General features: G+C 35.2%; 1 protein-coding gene across 1 annotated transcript; it reads right to left on the bottom strand.

Moving 5' to 3' along the window:
• Positions 1–803: 803 nt before the first annotated feature.
• Positions 804–17,979, bottom strand: LOC148959802 (fizzy-related protein homolog). The gene is made up of 23 exons (XM_089109685.1): positions 17,815–17,979; positions 16,888–16,997; positions 16,428–16,495; positions 15,378–15,432; positions 15,173–15,207; positions 14,997–15,025; positions 14,242–14,306; positions 13,889–13,948; positions 13,405–13,487; positions 12,919–12,946; positions 12,419–12,475; positions 11,885–11,983; positions 11,146–11,211; positions 9,915–10,017; positions 9,047–9,119; positions 8,647–8,692; positions 7,422–7,484; positions 6,819–6,911; positions 5,485–5,586; positions 5,105–5,143; positions 4,329–4,433; positions 2,809–2,901; positions 804–1,787 (listed from the first exon to the last, which is right to left on the bottom strand). Exons 2-23 carry the CDS (start codon positions 16,954–16,956, stop codon positions 1,746–1,748), a joined length of 1,473 nt encoding a protein of 490 aa, XP_088965811.1. The 5' UTR covers positions 16,957–16,997; positions 17,815–17,979; the 3' UTR covers positions 804–1,745.
• Between the last annotated feature and the right edge of the window lie 179 nt (positions 17,980–18,158).

Genomic DNA, 18,158 nt, shown 5'->3' with positions numbered 1-18,158 from the left:
GTCCTTTCATGGAATTTTAGAACATTAGAATAAGATTGATATAATGTATGAAGTTACCGAAAAAGTTTTTGAAACAAAATATGTAGACATAATTTTTTGTACTGTTTAAAATAAATACTGTATTTTATGATGCATATAATATTTGCTACAAATTTGTAAATAGAGGATAAAGAAATTGTCTTATTATCAAATTGATATTTTCCTGAGATTTACTGAAGTAGTAAGGATACGGTACAAAAAAGCCATGTTTAATCAACTTTTCTTCATTCGTGCAGAGTTTGAATTTGAATGGACTAGATATTCTCTCAAATGGAAGTAGAAATTATTTACATTTCGCTAGGTTCGATATTTCCAACAAACTAACTTCTAGGTACAAACATGGCAATTTCAACGGTATTTGAAGGGCATGATGCCTTTTGTACATCCTCGACATTTGTGCTGAGTTATAAAACCCACCACTTGAAATATTTCAATTCAGCCCACGTCGATTTCAGTGCACTTCAGTAAGATCTGCACACAGGTAACAAATATTACACACATCCTCCAGAAAATAAACTATCAGATTTGGAGTTAATGTTCTAAATTCGATTGTTGCGAAAACACTTGCGTACAGGACTTCACTATTGCAAGACAAAAAATTAACTAGATAGGTTCAAAATTTGTAACAAACACTCGGTATAAAAGAGGAAAACATGTTCCACCTGCCAGTCCAGTCTTTTAAAATTAGTTACAAAACGAGGCACAGAACCATTTTATGCTGTCAATCATCAATGCAGATGTAATTCATAAACGGAGGGAAAAACTTGGAGCACATTTGACATTTGATTTGACAATGAATATAGTTAAGATTAAGTTAAACCACAATTTAGAGTAATTTAAAGCAAATTAACTATATATATCTTCTAGCACCCTGCCCGTCTGCAGTCACTACCATACATAGTTATCAAACACATACTTGACACGTGGCTATATCATTCTGCTTCACTGAAATTGCAATATTTTCAATCTTCACATGAGTTTCATATGAAGAATAGTCGCGGAATTTTCATGATGACAAAAACTGGTACAGTTCTAATCAATCTCGCATTGAAAGGGATGCCCAAATAAACAACCTATCTGAACACAGTCACTTTTCAATGACGGGTCAGAAATTGGGCGGTTGCAAAGTGGGTGGACCAACGACCTCGTACCCCTTTCTGTCTGGCAGTCACTTAATTTCAAGACCCGATAAATTTTCAGCCCTCTGACATCTTACAGAAGGCATTAGAAGGCTTGTTATTGCTTTCCAGTTCAAATTCTATCTTGGGTTAGGGATATTATATATTGTACGAGAAATAACTATGATATTTGGTCTTTTAAAAGAAATTGTATAATTTTTAGCAGCTATGATTCCATTGTAAAAGCACCCCATTTTTAAAAACTAGTTCCTAGGACTGGAAAAGTTTTATACTCCTTTTTTGGACATACCTCATAAAGTATAGAAACTAAAAGACGGCACTCACCGGGGTTAAAAAGCACTGCCCTTGCAAGACGTGCTACGGAAAATGTGGCATAAAAGGTTTTCTTCTACACGAGGTTAGTAGTAATTAAAGACCCTATGAAGACAATACTAGATAGGATTTTACCTATATGTCTAATGTAATACTTTATTTACAACGCAACATAAAAAAAGAATAGAATTTTAGTTAAAAACCTCAATACAACCTTTGTCTTTCTGAACTTGAAAATAAATATCTTTCAGCTCGCTATCGTATATGCGAGAACAGATTCAACTCAGATTTGCTCTCCTAGAGAAAAATTATGATAGAAGTACTCGCCTTATGAAATATTGGGTATCAGAAGCAAATCAAAACAAAATAGTTAAATTGACTCTAAAAGGGTTGAAATGCAAATAGAAAAATAAATAGATGTGAAGAGCGTAAATAATCAAAGGGCACACAGGGACACAAACACATACAGACACACACACACAGGGAGACAGGCACCCAAGGACATAGGCACTCGGGGCACACAGGGAAACAGGCACAATGGGGCACAAAGATACAGGCACAAAGATACAGGCACAAAGATACAGGCATACAGACACAGGAACACAAACACACTGGGAAATTGGGACATAGGCACACCAGAACACAGGCACACAGGGAAACAGGCACACAGGGGCAAAAAGATACAGGCATGCAGACACAGGGCCACATAAATGCAAGCACACAGGGCACAGACACGAAAGACCAAGGACATAAACACATGTTTCTCCGCCACTTAATACAAGAATTCTCTTAGATTTGGTATGATAGGATGCGGAATTTCGTTCTAAAAGACAAACATATTTTATACTGAAAAGGAAGACCAGGACTGATAAAGAGCACACACCAAATTGTGTTTTTAAGCGTTGATGCCACAAGAAAATTATCTTTAGAACTTTTCAATCTCACAAAATTATTAAAAGAGCCCAAATAACAGCTTTTTTTGATGGTGAAAATGCTTGTGCTTATGTGGTCATATCTCAGCCCATTCTTAACCCATTTTACTGATTTTGCACATATAGAGGCACTTCATGAAGCTATGGGATTAAAATTCAAAAATCTAAAAATAGATTTTTGTGACGTCATCACTTAAGAACTCATTGCAGGCACGAAAAACGTAGTAGGAATCAAGCTAGGACATGATTTAGAGAAGGCAAGCAAAAAAGGGTACACAGCGTGTAGAAACGATTGACCAATGCAGAATCAAATACGACACATGGCAAATCAAGCCCAGCTGGTCGTCCCATGCCTTATTGAGTCGACATAATGAATTAAAAATCACCTTTTGTGTGTGGGCCTTGCTAAACACGTTCCAAAAGCGCAGTGTTTCGTCGCCTGCTCCGGTCACTATTGACTCTCCATCAGGAGACATCGCCTGATACAAAAAATAAGAAAGTAAATCATTTTCAGGGTAAATCCAAGGGCACCATCCTTCTGCAATTTGCCGAGTTCCAAAACCTGTTTCTTGCTCATGGAAAGTTTTATGCATTTTCATGCTTTTCGAGAAAAATATAACAGGTCCAGTCTCGACAGCGACTTTGATCAGATGTTATTAGGCACTGATTGGCCAATAAAAAACCAACCAGGTGTTAGCTCTTTTCTACTTGCTATTTCCACGTAAGCAAACACACATTGCTGGCTTACACTTGTTACCTTCAAGTCACGATCTAACGTCCTTGCAATGGTTAGAGGACAGAACTAGATTATATTCATGTGCATAAAATCGAAGGAGTTTCTCGCAAAATTCCGCAATACGTGCATATTTGACAAGGAAATTCAGCCTAAGAACCATATGGATCGCTTAATATTTTGTTTGTTTTCAACTGTACAAGTGTTGAATGCATATGATCTATTCAAAAAGAGTTGGGACACTGCCTTGGGTTTGCTGAAGCCATTCAAACCCAACACAGCTAAGCCATACTTTCATTGTGCATTGCAAAAGTTCTTACAAGTAGGTTCAAATGCCTAACATCATTTATTCCCAATCTTCAATGCTATTTTCCTCTTACTTAGGGCTCATTTGCCCAGTGCTGGAGGCTTATTAAAGATTTCTTGGTCAATACTAGTTAGCATCGTCGAAAGCGGCCTTCGAAAAGTTCTTCCGAAAATATTGTCTAATCGGGAAGTGGTAGAGTTAAACCGAATCAATATTGGGTTGACTGCCCTAGATTGTCTGCGACAACACCAATCTGTTTTTATGATGAGTCGGATGGGTGTCGTAGCCAACTCTAGACTTCTGCTGACACACATACAACCTTATGGAAATGTTTTTAATTTAAAAGCAATCAAATATAAGGCTCGCTTCTAATATTCTAAGTTTCGAAATATCATGTTTACTGGCCGTGAGCATTGTTCTTAAAAAAGGTCATCCCACAACAACAGCAATTTAAGTAAAACTGAGCCTGGTAAGATTTAGTTGTTTGGATATGATAATTTCTCCAATCCATGTCTAACAATATGGATACAGGTTCAAGAAAAGAAATAAAGCGGTGATCAGGTTACAGAAGGTGAGAAGACCATGAAGAACAAAATAAATTTAAGTACCCCAGCACCCCCGGCACCCCGCCAAATCCCCGATTTGATTTTCTGTGCTTGCCTTCAAAATTTGAGAGGATGATCCAGTGCAAGCGAGAGCATTTTTAAACTTTCCAGGAGTGATTTACTGAATAAGCTTAAAGAAATCTTGCCACTCTCAGATTTCTACCCGTGATAGAATGTTAGAATGTATGGAGAATGTGATGATAGCAAATTATGGATGCTGACAATGTTCGCTCTCATGTTAAGGGCCGTGCGACAACATACCAAGTAGAGGACCCTGCATGTGTGACCAGTTAATTTTGCAACCTGCTGCAGGCTTGGGTACTTCCAGACAAGAATTTGATTCTGCGAATAGCCATGTGTGCTAACCTAAAATCAAAATCCGTTTGTTTTAAAAACAACATACAGTTTATAGGTCATGGTTTTGTAATGATTGTGTCCATGATTACATTGTTCATCATAATGATGATTATGACATAGATAATGATTGGATTATTGATTTTGATAATGATATTGTGATTGGATGATTGACAAATGATAGTAATAACGCGATTGAATGATTGATGATGCTGAAGCTTATGATTTGATTGAATGATTGATGCTGAAGCTTATGATTTGATTGAATGATTGATGATGCTGAAGCTTATGATGTGATTGAATGATTGATGATGCTGAAGTTTATGATGTGATTGGATGATTGATGATGGTATGCTGATGATGATAGTGACTCGATGCTCGATGAGTTTCTTGTATCAACTACTTTGCAATCCACAATTGAGTGTTTCACTATATTAAATTAAATTATCGGTTTTTTTAAAATTCATTCATATTCTTGACTGTAATTTTGGCCTACAGTTTTTACATGTCATGTGCTTCAACACTCAAAAACAAAGTGAATGGCTCTATATCAACATCCTTTTGAAAACAATGACAAGATGCATCTTTGATTGTGCAAATCCATGGCCAGACTTAACTTCATACGAAGGATCATAGTGGAAGGATCAAGTGCTCTATACCAAAGAAAAAATGTCTTCACTTACCAGCTCATTCGAATGTTTCGACCATGCCAAATTGCAGACCTGAAAATTTTCTCGATTGAATAAAACTTCTTTACGACAAATCTTTACGAAAAAAATCGGCCTATATTCTACATACCTAAACACCTCAACTGTAAATTCATCGATGGACACAATTTCAAATGCTATGAAACTTTGATTGATTCTGATTGTATCACCAAAAATCTCCTGTTCGTTGATCATAACAACAAATAAGGAAAAGCTCACAAAAACAATTTTTCCAAAGCAACTTTCGATGAAAACCCTTTGTTAGGCCAACGACATTGCACATTAAAACTTTAGAGCAATTCATAACCTTTAATTGAAATGACTCAAGATGACTAAAAATAACAAAGTTTCCGTACTTGTGACCCTGTGTCAATGCAGTGTAGATTTTGTCCTGTTAACGTATTCCAGAATCGTATACAACGGTCCACGGTCCCACCACCAGATGCAAGGAGACCATGCTGAAAATTAAAACCGTTTTAGTTTCTATGGCCCTGAAAAAATAAAATAGGAAAATAGCCCCCTTAAAATACATGAGAGTTTGTTTCTCTGGCCCTGAAGAGAATAAAATGGGAAACCAAAAAGATGGTAGTGCTTTATAACCGGCTGCACAAGTTATTAGGAGATTAGGTTTTCCCAACGTTCTCATTTTGTCAGTCATAAAGAAACTTTAGGAAGGAACTGTTGGACCTTATCTATTTTGCCAAGAGGGGGCGTTGCTATATTCCATGCACAAACATTCAACAAGTTAAAAAAATAATTTAAATTCAGTGTAAAAATGACCAAAGTTCAGTTCATGCCATAACTGTGAATCCCTCCCCCCTCTTCTCGAAGAAGAACACAAGAATAAAAGAACCTACAGTTGTTCTTTGTTTAAGCATTTATGATCTATAAACTTTTTTGGTTGAGAAATATACAAGACTCTAAAGATAACACGTTTATTTATGACATATTGTATGTTAACTAAGGATCATATTTTTGATCGCCGAAATTGTCACTTCCTATATAGATAGCTCAGTAGCATCGCCTGAAAATCAAAGGAATGTTCAGTGTGCTCTTTGCACTGTTAGCTTCCCCTCGGTTTTAGAACATTTTCTCTCTCCCTCAATAATAGTACAAAGACACGTTTATAAAAAAATATATTTAGCTCATTTGAAAAGCTGGCATTTTCAGAACTTCGTGTCAAAATAGGTTATTTCATTTATGCTATACAAGGACAACGATCAGCAAAGCAAAAAACAAAAAATACAACGTCAAAAAGCAACTAATAAGAAATCAACAAATTTGTCACCAGTATATGTCAATACCTTCAATAGATTACCTTGTTCCTTTTCGAAAGTCTGGCACTTCAAACCACATTTTCAAGCTTACTACTAACAAACTTCTTGCCTTAAGCAAGTCTATGTTGCAAAAGACAGTCCATTTGCAGGATAACAAAACACTTTATACGTGCCTTGGTACACAAAATCAAATAAGAGGTAGCTACACAAACGGCCTAAAAGTCCAATTCCAATTGAATACAAATTGGGTTTTATCGTACTGTCCGTCAATGAGTAAAGACGGCATAAGACATTAAAACCAACCAATTCATTTGAACACCAAGCTTCTCATTCATCTTAATTAAAGATTTCTCCCATAAAGAAAGGATGAAATATGACACAGAAGGGACATTGCACATCTTATGTCTACATACCTGATGTGGAGACCAAGAAATCGCCTTCACAGCGGCAACATGATCATTGTATTGCTGATAAGGTGAGGTACTGGAAAGATTCCAAACCATGAGCTGGCAGAGAAAATGAAATGATATGAAACAACAGTTCCTGGTAAAGATTGCCAAGCCTGCACGATTAAACCATAGCGCTGCGTCAAAGACATAAGTGACAACAAACATAATAACTGTTCTTTACTTGTGTTTTTTGTCGTACCCTAAAGACTTCACGAGAAAACGGCATAAAAATGCAGGTAAAAACAAAATGAAGAGAAAATCTAGCATAAACATTCTGAAAATCAATAAAAGACATGAATTTTCGGGGCTCCTTTTTAACTAATTCAAGCACATTTTGGTTTGAATCATGCAAAAGCATGGAAGAATAGAGTTTTGAACGAAGAGACTTATTCATCTTTCTAATTCTAGTTAATCTATGATGATTTAATGATTAAGTTACCGATCTCGTAGGCAGTAAATAAAGTCCAAGTAACGTAGAGACAAAAATTCGAGGGAAGCTAAAAAACAGGAAACTAGACTACAATGCTGTCAAATTTAAAACAAGGAAGTTATGATCAAACAACAAACCTTGTTGTCATTACCACCAGAAGCCAGCAACTGACGATCAGGTGACCACCGAAGACCACAAACCTTGAAAAATCATAAAAACGCTATTTTTATCAAGCCATTAAAAAGCTAGCCTACGTACAGACACTTGTTTAAAGGAACAATTTTGTAAGAACTCGAGCCTCCAAACTGGTCAAAAGTTAAGAACTAAGAACAAGCTGAGCTACTTAAAAGTGAAATTTTGAAGAAATATTTGTTTGCATACGTTCTCAAATTTGGATACGATAACAATGAGAGAAAAGCTGTGATGTGACACCCCTTCGAAAGTAATTCCGTTTCAAACATTAGGAGCTTTTGCCATCTAGGGGCGCACTGTCGGCAAATCTTGAAAGATTTTAGTAAATAAACGATGGCTCACCAATTTTGTCGCCAAATGGAGTCTGAACACGCTAATACAGCCCTGTCACACCCTAATACTTAAGAGCAATTAAGAACAGTCCAGCCTCAAAGTTTTGGAAAATTAAGAGCCAGTATGGTAATTAACTTACAAGTTCTTATAAAAAAGGGTGTATATCATGATATTTTATGTAAAAAGAGAATGCGTACCACGACATTTCATAAAATAACATACATTAATGAGACACTGGTGGCTTCATAATGGTATGTGGATTAACACAGGCCAGCCTTGATATCACAGGTAGCTATGTTATCCTTAAGTCACGAATTGCGTTACACAGTTGCAGGGTAGCTCCCAGCAAGGTGTAATAAAAAAGCACCCACAGTTCTTTAAAAGTGCATCATTTCTTGCAAAAGCAACTTCAGAATAACAAACCATTGCCTACATAACAGGCTAGAGATTTGTAAAAATCATTACAGATTCTTAAAACAGTTTGAAAATAATACGGCTGCCAAGATTTAATAAAGCTTATACACAACGTTCCTCATAATCAAGGAAAGTGTAGTAACCATTGTCGAATGTAATCACGTCTTCAATTGTATCATTGTCAACAACACCTTTCATTGTTTACGTATCCACAGCAACGTAATCAACAACACTTTCGTAGCGTCCCCTCGTTTTATGAGTACACGCCCCTGTATTGTAATTTAATTTAGTTCAGTTAGGATCAAGATTCGAGACACGCAATATTCTTCTCTGGCTCCTTGTTCTCTGGACGTAAAATAAGACATAACACTGGTTGGAAATGACACGTTCACTAAAAAAGTACTACATTGAAGAAACAGTCACCTCTTGACGATGGCCGATCAGTTTCTTTTCTGAAGGAGATGAGGATCTAAACAGAAATAAAAATTTGGATAAAATATATTCAAGACAAGATCTAGGCTATGTTGGTATTTCATGTACACACTATGCATACACTTTACTTCTGTATTCCTCAGTTTTTTTTTTGCTCGTTCTAATATTAATGTTCTACAAATCCTAATAATTTAGAAACTTTTGAGCGCAGAAAGTATAAGGGCTTTGTTTTTCTAGTATTTCTGCCAACCTTAATTGATTAAACGTGTTCATTAAGATGTTAATATTTCGGAGAAATATGATTAACTAACTATTGGGCCTAAAATAGCCGAACTAAAGTAATAAGTCCAGGAACATACAAAACAACACCACAGGGTTAACGAAGACGAACCTTATGTCCCTGAGGAAGATGACACGATCACGGCTCCCTGAACAAAGCAGGTCGTTGTTCCAAGCCAAAGAGCCTAGTGGAAGGTACGAAATAGCAAGATCACATCAAAATAATCTCGATAAATATGGAGCATAGCTAGTTTACATGTGCGATTCAGATCTGATTAATACGTTGAACTGCATAATGAAGCATTGCATGTATACTATTTACAACCTAAATAAAAAGGCACTGAATTCTACCGTTTGAAACACTTAAAGGGTTTTTAAACGTGCAATTATTGCAAATATGCATCAACAGTAGGGCAACCCCTTGTTAAGAGGAACTATCTTCTCTTGAGATATTAAGTATAAACGTAAAGGTAGCTATCAAGTACTAGATTCTGTTGTAGGAATATTAACGTAAATGGACTGTTTTGGTGAGCTGCAAGAAGTGTACTGTTTATTTAGATGTTCTCTGTACGGATGCCAACTGGAGATATAATCACAGTGTAGCGTGGTTATGAATAAACCATTGTTACGATCACTGTGATAAATGTGATTACTGTGATTATTGCAAACCATTTACCTCCATCAAGTAAAATGGGTCACAGAGCATCAGCACAAGGAAGGCCATACAAAACGATACACTGTATTACATACACAACTATCTGGTTTCCCAGTCCAGAGTATTTAACAGATAGAACAATTGACGACCATAATGCGATATAACAGCGAAGAAGAAACGTTCGTTTGTTCAAAATATTTACAAAGCTAATGGAAATTAACTAAATATGCTACACAAAGTTGACATTTTTAACCACAATCTGATTTTTTCTGTTTTTATAATCCATAGTCACCAATTTGTGACGTCAGATTTTGGAAACACTTACCAACTCTCAGCAGATGACCTTCAAGCGACGAAACCTTTTTCGTGCTCTGGGTATCCCAGATTTGAACATAACCTTTGTTTGTTCCAACTGATAGATGGCTTCCCTAATATTTGAAAACAGGCTATAGTGTTACGGTCTTCACAAGTTAGTGCGCAGGTAGAGAACATATATACAAAATGGCAGGCTAAATTAAAGGTGAGCAACTATATGGAAGAAAGCGAAATCCTAGGGGTGATGCTTGCTAAGATCTTTTCGAAGTTTATCTTTTTATAATTCTCATATACACACCCTGGTAGCTTCCATTACAGTCTTACAAACCCGCTTCATGGAAGTTTTCTTATATGTTTTAAAACGTACTAAACAGCTTTGCGAAAACCGATCGTTATCGTGACGTTCTATTTGAATAGAGGTTGTGGAAACTCACAGAATAAAAAATTGACAAGTTTCTTATCTAGTCGGTGTATTTGTCTCTACATAGCTTCGATGTGGTTTTAGCACACTAAGAACCTATGCTAATCGTGTAGTGTCCTTGTACTTCCTCTTGATGTGACCATAACTCGTGATTCCTACGCCTGCAATTGCAACGAGCTGGCGATTTTTTTAACTCTGGGTGGAAGTTGGGTCATAGTTGGGTCATATCGGAGACTCGAACCCAGACCCCTGGATCTGCAGTCAGCGCCTCTAACCGCTGAGCCATCCTCGATCCTAGTCACCTTATCTAGTATGTTTCGATCCTTATGTGACTTAAAATTTCCAGCTAAGGTGGCATATTATGCAGAAAATACTTCGAAACAACATCGCCAATTTAACATCTTTTTAGGTTTTGTAGAATATTTGGTACCAGAGGTGAACTATGATAACATTTTGTAATTCGTACAATACTTGCTGGGCTGTTGAGAAAATCTGAATTCTCACTTTTGGCTCAAGAAAGAAAAAAGACAAAATATACGATCAAGGTTTTGTCTAACGCTTTAAGCTAAATTATATTTCGTTACAATATGATTGACTTGGTACATAGAGCAACATGCAGTAAAAATGATTGCTACGATTGTTTTTATCCACATTCTGTAACTCAATGGTCACGATTAAAAAATAGATTGCAAAAAGACATAGAATACTTTCAGGCTCCACAAACAATTAGCATCTGTTAGATTTAAGATATGCTACAAGCAAACCCTTCATAGCCATTATCCTAGACATACAGAACTTTCTATTCGACATATATCCTTACCTTTTCCGTCCATGCAACTGACGTCACAGAGTCATCCTCTGAGGCCAAATCGCAAAGTTTTGTGACCTAAAAAGTAAAGAAAATTTTTGTAATTTATGAAAATTTGCAGTAGAAGATCAAGCGATCAACTTTCCTGTAAGATATGAGATTGAAATACAATTACACTAGCACGTTAGATTCAGGTAATGCTAGCAAACCTTCAAATCCAAATGCCGCCTATCTACCATTTTAATTGCTTTAAATCAAACTTAAAGGCTTTTGCGCAACCAGCATGCTTAGCGGCAGTTGTCTTGATAATTGATTATGCTTTGTATTTTCATGCAGTACGACATTAGGCCGGTTCTGGAATTATATTTGCAAAGCATGCCGGTTGCATTAGAGCCTTTAAATTTCAGAAGTGAGGAATTTGGGAGCAAAAAAGATTGGATGATGAAGGGCATAAGGAAATTTGTTAGCAATGATCCATTTTCCCTAGGTTGAATTCCTGCAAAACCTGAAGATTTTTTAAACCTCCACGAAAGCAAAGTTCGTGGAGACCCTTTTTATAAAAAGAGTAATAATTGCCAATGCTGGATGTAAACAATTAGCCTCAAGGCCAGTCAATAAGGTCAATACTTTACTGTCTTGGTTATTCATAAACCATTTTGACATGATCCGTTAGTGCAGAGGGTTTTACGATTTAAAATTTAAAAGTCCTTCATGGATCGGATCTTCTGTAAGCACAAGAAATGAGCAATACCTGACTGGTGTACGCACTCCATAAATAAACGCACGTCCCCAGACCAACGCTGAGAATGTTCTGTGACGACCAGTCAACCAGATTAAGATAGAAATCATCCTAAAATTCGAATAATTACCATCAAAGGTGCAAATTAAGGTAAGATTTCCAACTTTATCTTGCTCATAAATTTTTAGCTATAAATCGTTGTCTGCACAATATATAATTGATAATCATAATGGTGTTTGTTGTGAATAGATTGTGATGACGACTGATAATGATGCTAATGATGATAAGGATAATTGCTGACGATGATAATTATCCTGTCGGCGATTATCTTCATATTTTTATGCATTAAGACGATGACAATGTCGACAAGAGTAAAACTTTCGGTATTTTGAATTTAGTCTACAGATTGCAAATTCATCTTTGGCATCTTTTTGACTGTAAATGACAAGGACTTTTATAATGTATGTCGTGTGATGCTAGAGACAATTTGCTATCCCGGTTGATTAAAATTTGAAAATGGGAAGAGAGAGTTTAAATCCAACAAACCTGCAGGTCTGGTGCATCCAAAACCTTAAATGGAACTTTTGAGATCTTACGAGTCGACTGAAATGTAAAAGACATATCTCTATTTGAGGAAGCATTTGGGCACAAAACAAAAATAATTGCAATACCTAAAAGATATCTTGAAATAAAAAAACAGATTTTTTTAAACAACAATTCTTTCATTATTAGCAAATACTCATCTGCCTTATATTTTCAACGCTATTGGACCAATCATTTATTGCCTTGGAGGGGGGGGGGGGCTGACAAAGAAATTTGATCGCGGCAATAGGACTATTGACATTCAGAAGTGGCGGTTGGGTCGTGAAACTGACAAGGCCGCCCTTTCCAGACCAAGGGTGGGCAGAATTTACAATTTTTCTCTCATGACTAGGGAAATTGATATGAATACTACAAGACATGTCGATTCCCCATAGGTCTGTCAGCATATGATTGGTGCATAGGAAGGTTATTTTCTTTATTCTCAAAACCTAATCTGTGTTTACCTTTCTCGGTGATCGAAGCAGCTGATGGCTAAAAAAAGGACAGAAGATGGAAAATTCATATTTGAACAACCAAACCAAAGTGCTAATTTACAAACTTTACACAACCTTGCTAAGCAACAGAATGAGCAACAGCTGTACATAACTATACGTCAAAGAAAGACAGCTAACCAGTAACATCCATTTTCTATGCATAAAAAAGGAGTAAAAATAAACTTTGCTTGTTAACCAAAGGTGAAAATTGTGTGAATTCAAAAATGGACCACAACCCAAAAGATCAAAAGTACATGTAGATTGCATAACTCCCTTATTCATCATTCATCAACTGTTTATTCATCCAGCAGTTTTAATCTTTAAATTAATAAGCTGAACAGATACTTGAATTCAAGTTCTTTGGACATTTTGGACAAAGTCTGAAACAGACTGCATTACATGATCTTCGGCAATTTAGAAGAAAGTTAGAGATTTTCAAAGCTCTGTTGTACTCACCTATCCTTCCCAACAGGCGAAAGTGAAAATGGACTTATACAGTCACTTGCCTCAATAGAACTTCTTTTTCTTGTATGCTTGAACTAAAATTAATTTGATTTATTCTATCATTAGCATCTCAATTCCTAGAATAAGTTAGAATAACAGAAGGCTTAAAAATACATTATAACTACTAAGCAATGAAAATTACTGTTTAATGGGTCTTTCATATAGTTTTCGCTGCCATGTGGGCAGAGCTGTATAGAAATGTGGGCAGAGTTGTGCAGTGTTAGAACAGTTTATAATCTGAAGCAACTTAGAACCCTCTGATTGCTATCCATCAAAGCATGCACAGCTACGTTAATACAAATGTGAAATGGAAAAGTGTGTAAGTACATAAAAATTCATATAAGCTTGAAATGAATAGATTGATGTTGATGTTTTTTCATATATATAACAAATATTGTAATTTATTGTTGTTTATAGGAAAATGTTATGCACAAACCGTAAAGAGATTTTTACATCCTTTTGGTGTTGTTAATGGCTGTCTACTGTCATTTGAATCCTAAAAGAACGATGTCAATGAAAAGGAACTTCTAACATGGACATAACTGCCTTCTAGAAAAATACATTAAATATTCAAATACAAACAAATATATAAGCATAACTTAAAATAATACTTTTCTAAGATATTTTTGGTTGACATTAGGTTAAAAATCACTTAATAATTCTGTGAATTTCAACTTCAAAAAAAATCAACTCTGTATGTCAGCCTGTGTTCTCTTCCAAGTGCCTAATGCACTTTTTTAAAAAAAAAGTAATCAGTGCTATTCATTAATTCAAAAACTAATGCATTACCCTCGGGTTATCGATTTCAGCTCCCAGCAGCTCATTTCGCAGCAAACTGTTATACAATAGACTGTCTACAAAATGAGAATATTTGTGATATAGACAAAAGTATTAAAAATAACAGTAAACAAAAAAGATTATATCATGTTTTAATGTAATTCAATGAATATAGCTTAAAATGAATGTCACTAAGAGTGACTTAGTTCAGAAAGGGGAATTATATCAAAGTTTGAAGTATCAATCTTCATGGGTTTCCTCAAGTTCTTAATTTCACATAAAAAAGAAGCTGGGTATGAAATGATCAAATCAAAGAAATATGACAGCTTGCAGTGAAAAATTCACTAATAAGAAAATACTTCTCCTACAAAATTTCGAAATTTTATTGCCTGAGAAGTTCATGCATGATTAAATGATTACAAATCTTGGGAGCATAAAGGAGCTTGATGGTGCAATTATCTTTATTGGTTCTTCCATCCAATGATTTTATGCCCTTTTAAAATGAACCTTCATTTGAATTGTTTTGCTACTGAGGCCATGTATGAGCATTGAAGCTTCTGTGAATATGATATTCAGAGGGTATGTGGCAGCAATTGAGGGGTTTAATATCCCACAGTTGATAAAGACTTATATTAGAAATTCAGGACTTTAAAATAAATAGAACATTTACAAGTTTTTTCACCTGAATTAGAACAGGCTAAAGGGCCTATAGCATTCAAAAGGTTGCATAACTGAACAATCACAAGCGAAGCCAAAATTTTTTTTACCTTTGTTTTCATTGTTTACATTCTGTTCTCTGAAAGTAAATAAAATCAATTAGCAAGCACACTGACTGATCAAATCTGGTGACAAAATGATTTTGAAATATCTGATGTTGAATGAATCTATTCAAAGAGTAGGGTGCAATACACAATCAGCACATTAATACTTAATGTTCACATACCTTTGTGAGCTTTGAGTTGTTGGGTCAGAGTTTTCCTGAAAAAAATTGGATTTATACACTTTTTAACTTTCCATTTTTAAAAGCTTGTGTACTTATTTACAAATGCTAATTTTTAACACTCACTTTGAAATTCATTTACCATAATTATAAAAAAAACAGAAAACAGGATGCAATCAGAATTTATTCAAAATAATCTACTGTTCACCTGTTGCATCAAGATTCCAGATATGTTCCTAATAGCTGATCGGCTTGGGATTGCCCTAAAAGCAAAAATAAAAAATTTATCAAGAAGATAGGCAGGGGATTATTTAAACAGCTTTATACAGACTGTTTGAAAACTGAAACTGAGAATCATTTCACATAAACAATGGGAAAAATCCTATAATCTTAGTTTAATATTTTGGAGAAATTCTAGCTTTTTCATCTTAGAATACTCTTGTTGTGATTATTTCAAAAACAGGCATGGACAGATGGTACATCCTTATAGGTGTTGCTACTTGTTTTTATTCCCATGTGGTCTGGAGAATTCAAATTATCACATCAATTGAGGTTAGTTATCTACCATAGTATGTATTTGTTACAAAAGGCATTTGTGATAATTTTCTCATGATCATTTCATGAAAATGTTATTGAAAATGGAAGAATATATCATGATTCTAAAAAGTAAGAAAAGAAGATCAATCAAAACTGTATATACAAGGAGGCTCCAACTAACTATAACTTTAACTATAACTGTGCTAAAGGCTAATAGCCTGTCACAGATCTTTGAAGTGACTTCACCCTGGACAGACCGTTATACTGACAGACCACTCATGTTAAGCCAAACTCTAAATCATAACAAGTGTAACACCCAACTGATAGATATGGATGTCAGAAAAATAGTCTGTCCTTGGAAAAGCCACTCCATACTCATTGTATTTTCTCAAAAAGATAATGTTGTTGTCTTAATCTAAACTATTGAAAAAACATCTTCTTTACTAACAGAGTATTTCTTCTCTCCAAATAAATTGTCCAAATGATTCTTGAATGAATTTAGCATGTCTACATTTACAATGCTAGATGGTAGCTTATTCCATATAATCCTCAGGCTGAAAAACCTCTTCTTTGTGTCTTTTATTCAAAGTTGGATAAAACTTTTTAATTACTAAAAGATATTCAACAACAGCAGTAAGAAAAGGTATTTTTGAAGAAAAAACAACAAAATTTGGTTCAAAATGTAAAGTATGTCTTTGATAAACAAGAAAGCATCCCATACCTGTCACAAACCATGTCCATGTTGAGACGCCTCCTCCTTGGACTAGGGCTACAAATTCTTTTTGGAGACTAAAACAGATTTTGGGATATGCCAATTATTAAAAAAAATCATTGAAAATTATCATCAACAGCAACATTACAAAGCTTAATTACAATCTCTGAAGGTGGATTCAGCTGAGGATAAGCATGAAGCTAGGTATATGACTATGAGTGCCAAAAAAAAGTAGGCATGACTATGAGTGCCAAAAAAGTAGGCATGACTATGAGTGCCAAAAAAATAGGCCACAAGCTTGGGAAAGTATGATCTCTGCCAATGCGTGAAGTTCAGGGATTCAGTAGCTATTAACGAGGTGTACTACAATATATCTCAAAATTTCCACCATACCATACTTTGTTCATATTATACATATGTTACAACAGAGCATATACTGATAGGATAATATATTTTTTCAAAAGCTTACATGAGGTGATTGGACTGGACTTCTGCCATTCATCTGGTCAATGAGACGCCTTTCAAAATCTGGGTCCATGATAATTTACAGAAAATCAAAATCTATTGTACTTTGTTGACCTAAAAATGAGACAACTCTCTCAGACTAACTTGGATATGAAATTCAACATGTCTAAGTAGTGATTCAATATTTCTGTCTTTAAGCTCAATGGCAGACATTTTTGTATACAAAGAATGAGTACACTTGAAAAGGGAAGTCCATAGAGTACCTATAGATTTGGTATACTATGTCAACTTTGTTCTTAAAAATTAGTTTGAACTAAATCATCATTGAATGCTTCCTTTATATCTCTACTAGGCATACCTTTTAAATGTCTTTTAAAAAACTTTGGAAAAAGATGAAAACATTTTGCCCTTCAAAAATATTTCTCTGAAAATAAAATGGTGCATATGAACCGTTTTCACTTTAGTTCTCCTATTCAAACCACAACCTCATCTTTTCACTGCTAAAGACCTCATCTTTTATCCTGTTATTCAGTAAACACAAGCAAAAGCTTTTGAGACTTCACTTGTCCAACTTTTTAAAGGGCAACTGACCTGGTTACAAGCTACGGTTAACCAAAGGGATAAAACCTCGTCAACATTTCAAAGATGGCCTAATCAAGAAAAACTTTTCTGGTGAGACTAGAAAAATTTTGCATTAGAAAGCTGAACAATACCATCATCATCATCGTCATCATCATTAAAGCCCTGCAAATACACTACACCTGCATAGAAATTAAAAAGATATGCAAATCTAAGGTACTTGAAAGTGCAGAGAACAATTTATTATGTTTGTCTTTTGGCTAAAATTTTTGTTTTGGCCTAAACTTGTAAATGGTGGTAGGCTACATAAATTTCAGAAAAGAGCCAGATACCAAACAAAAAGACAACTTACAACGTTACCCATGAAATAACCAGGCATTCATGTGATGAAAAGCCAGACAGCCTTGGAGTTCAGGGGGTTTTCCTTGTCTGTCAGCTCCAGGCCTAGAACTTTCAAAATAATTAGGCGTGCAGAAGAATCACTTTTTCGAATTTAGACCGACCAACAGTACTAGTCACCAGGCCTCTTGTTCAATTTAAAGATGTCCCATGGGAGACCTTTGAATGCAGAGTAAACCGTTTTTGTAAACCTCTTTTATCTAAATCTTTTCCCATAGATGAAATAAATAAATTAATAAATTTTGCATATTTGAAAAATTATACTTTCGGAATGTTCCAAACTTGTAAGAGTTTTTA

Source organism: Rhopilema esculentum, chromosome 8 (assembly GCF_057945365.1).
Source record: "Rhopilema esculentum isolate cy_ngs chromosome 8, ASM5794536v1, whole genome shotgun sequence".
In the NCBI taxonomy this organism is placed as follows: domain Eukaryota; kingdom Metazoa; phylum Cnidaria; class Scyphozoa; order Rhizostomeae; family Rhizostomatidae; genus Rhopilema; species Rhopilema esculentum.
Note: the sequence above shows the minus strand (reverse complement) of the source record. Positions and strands in the feature narration are given on the sequence as shown.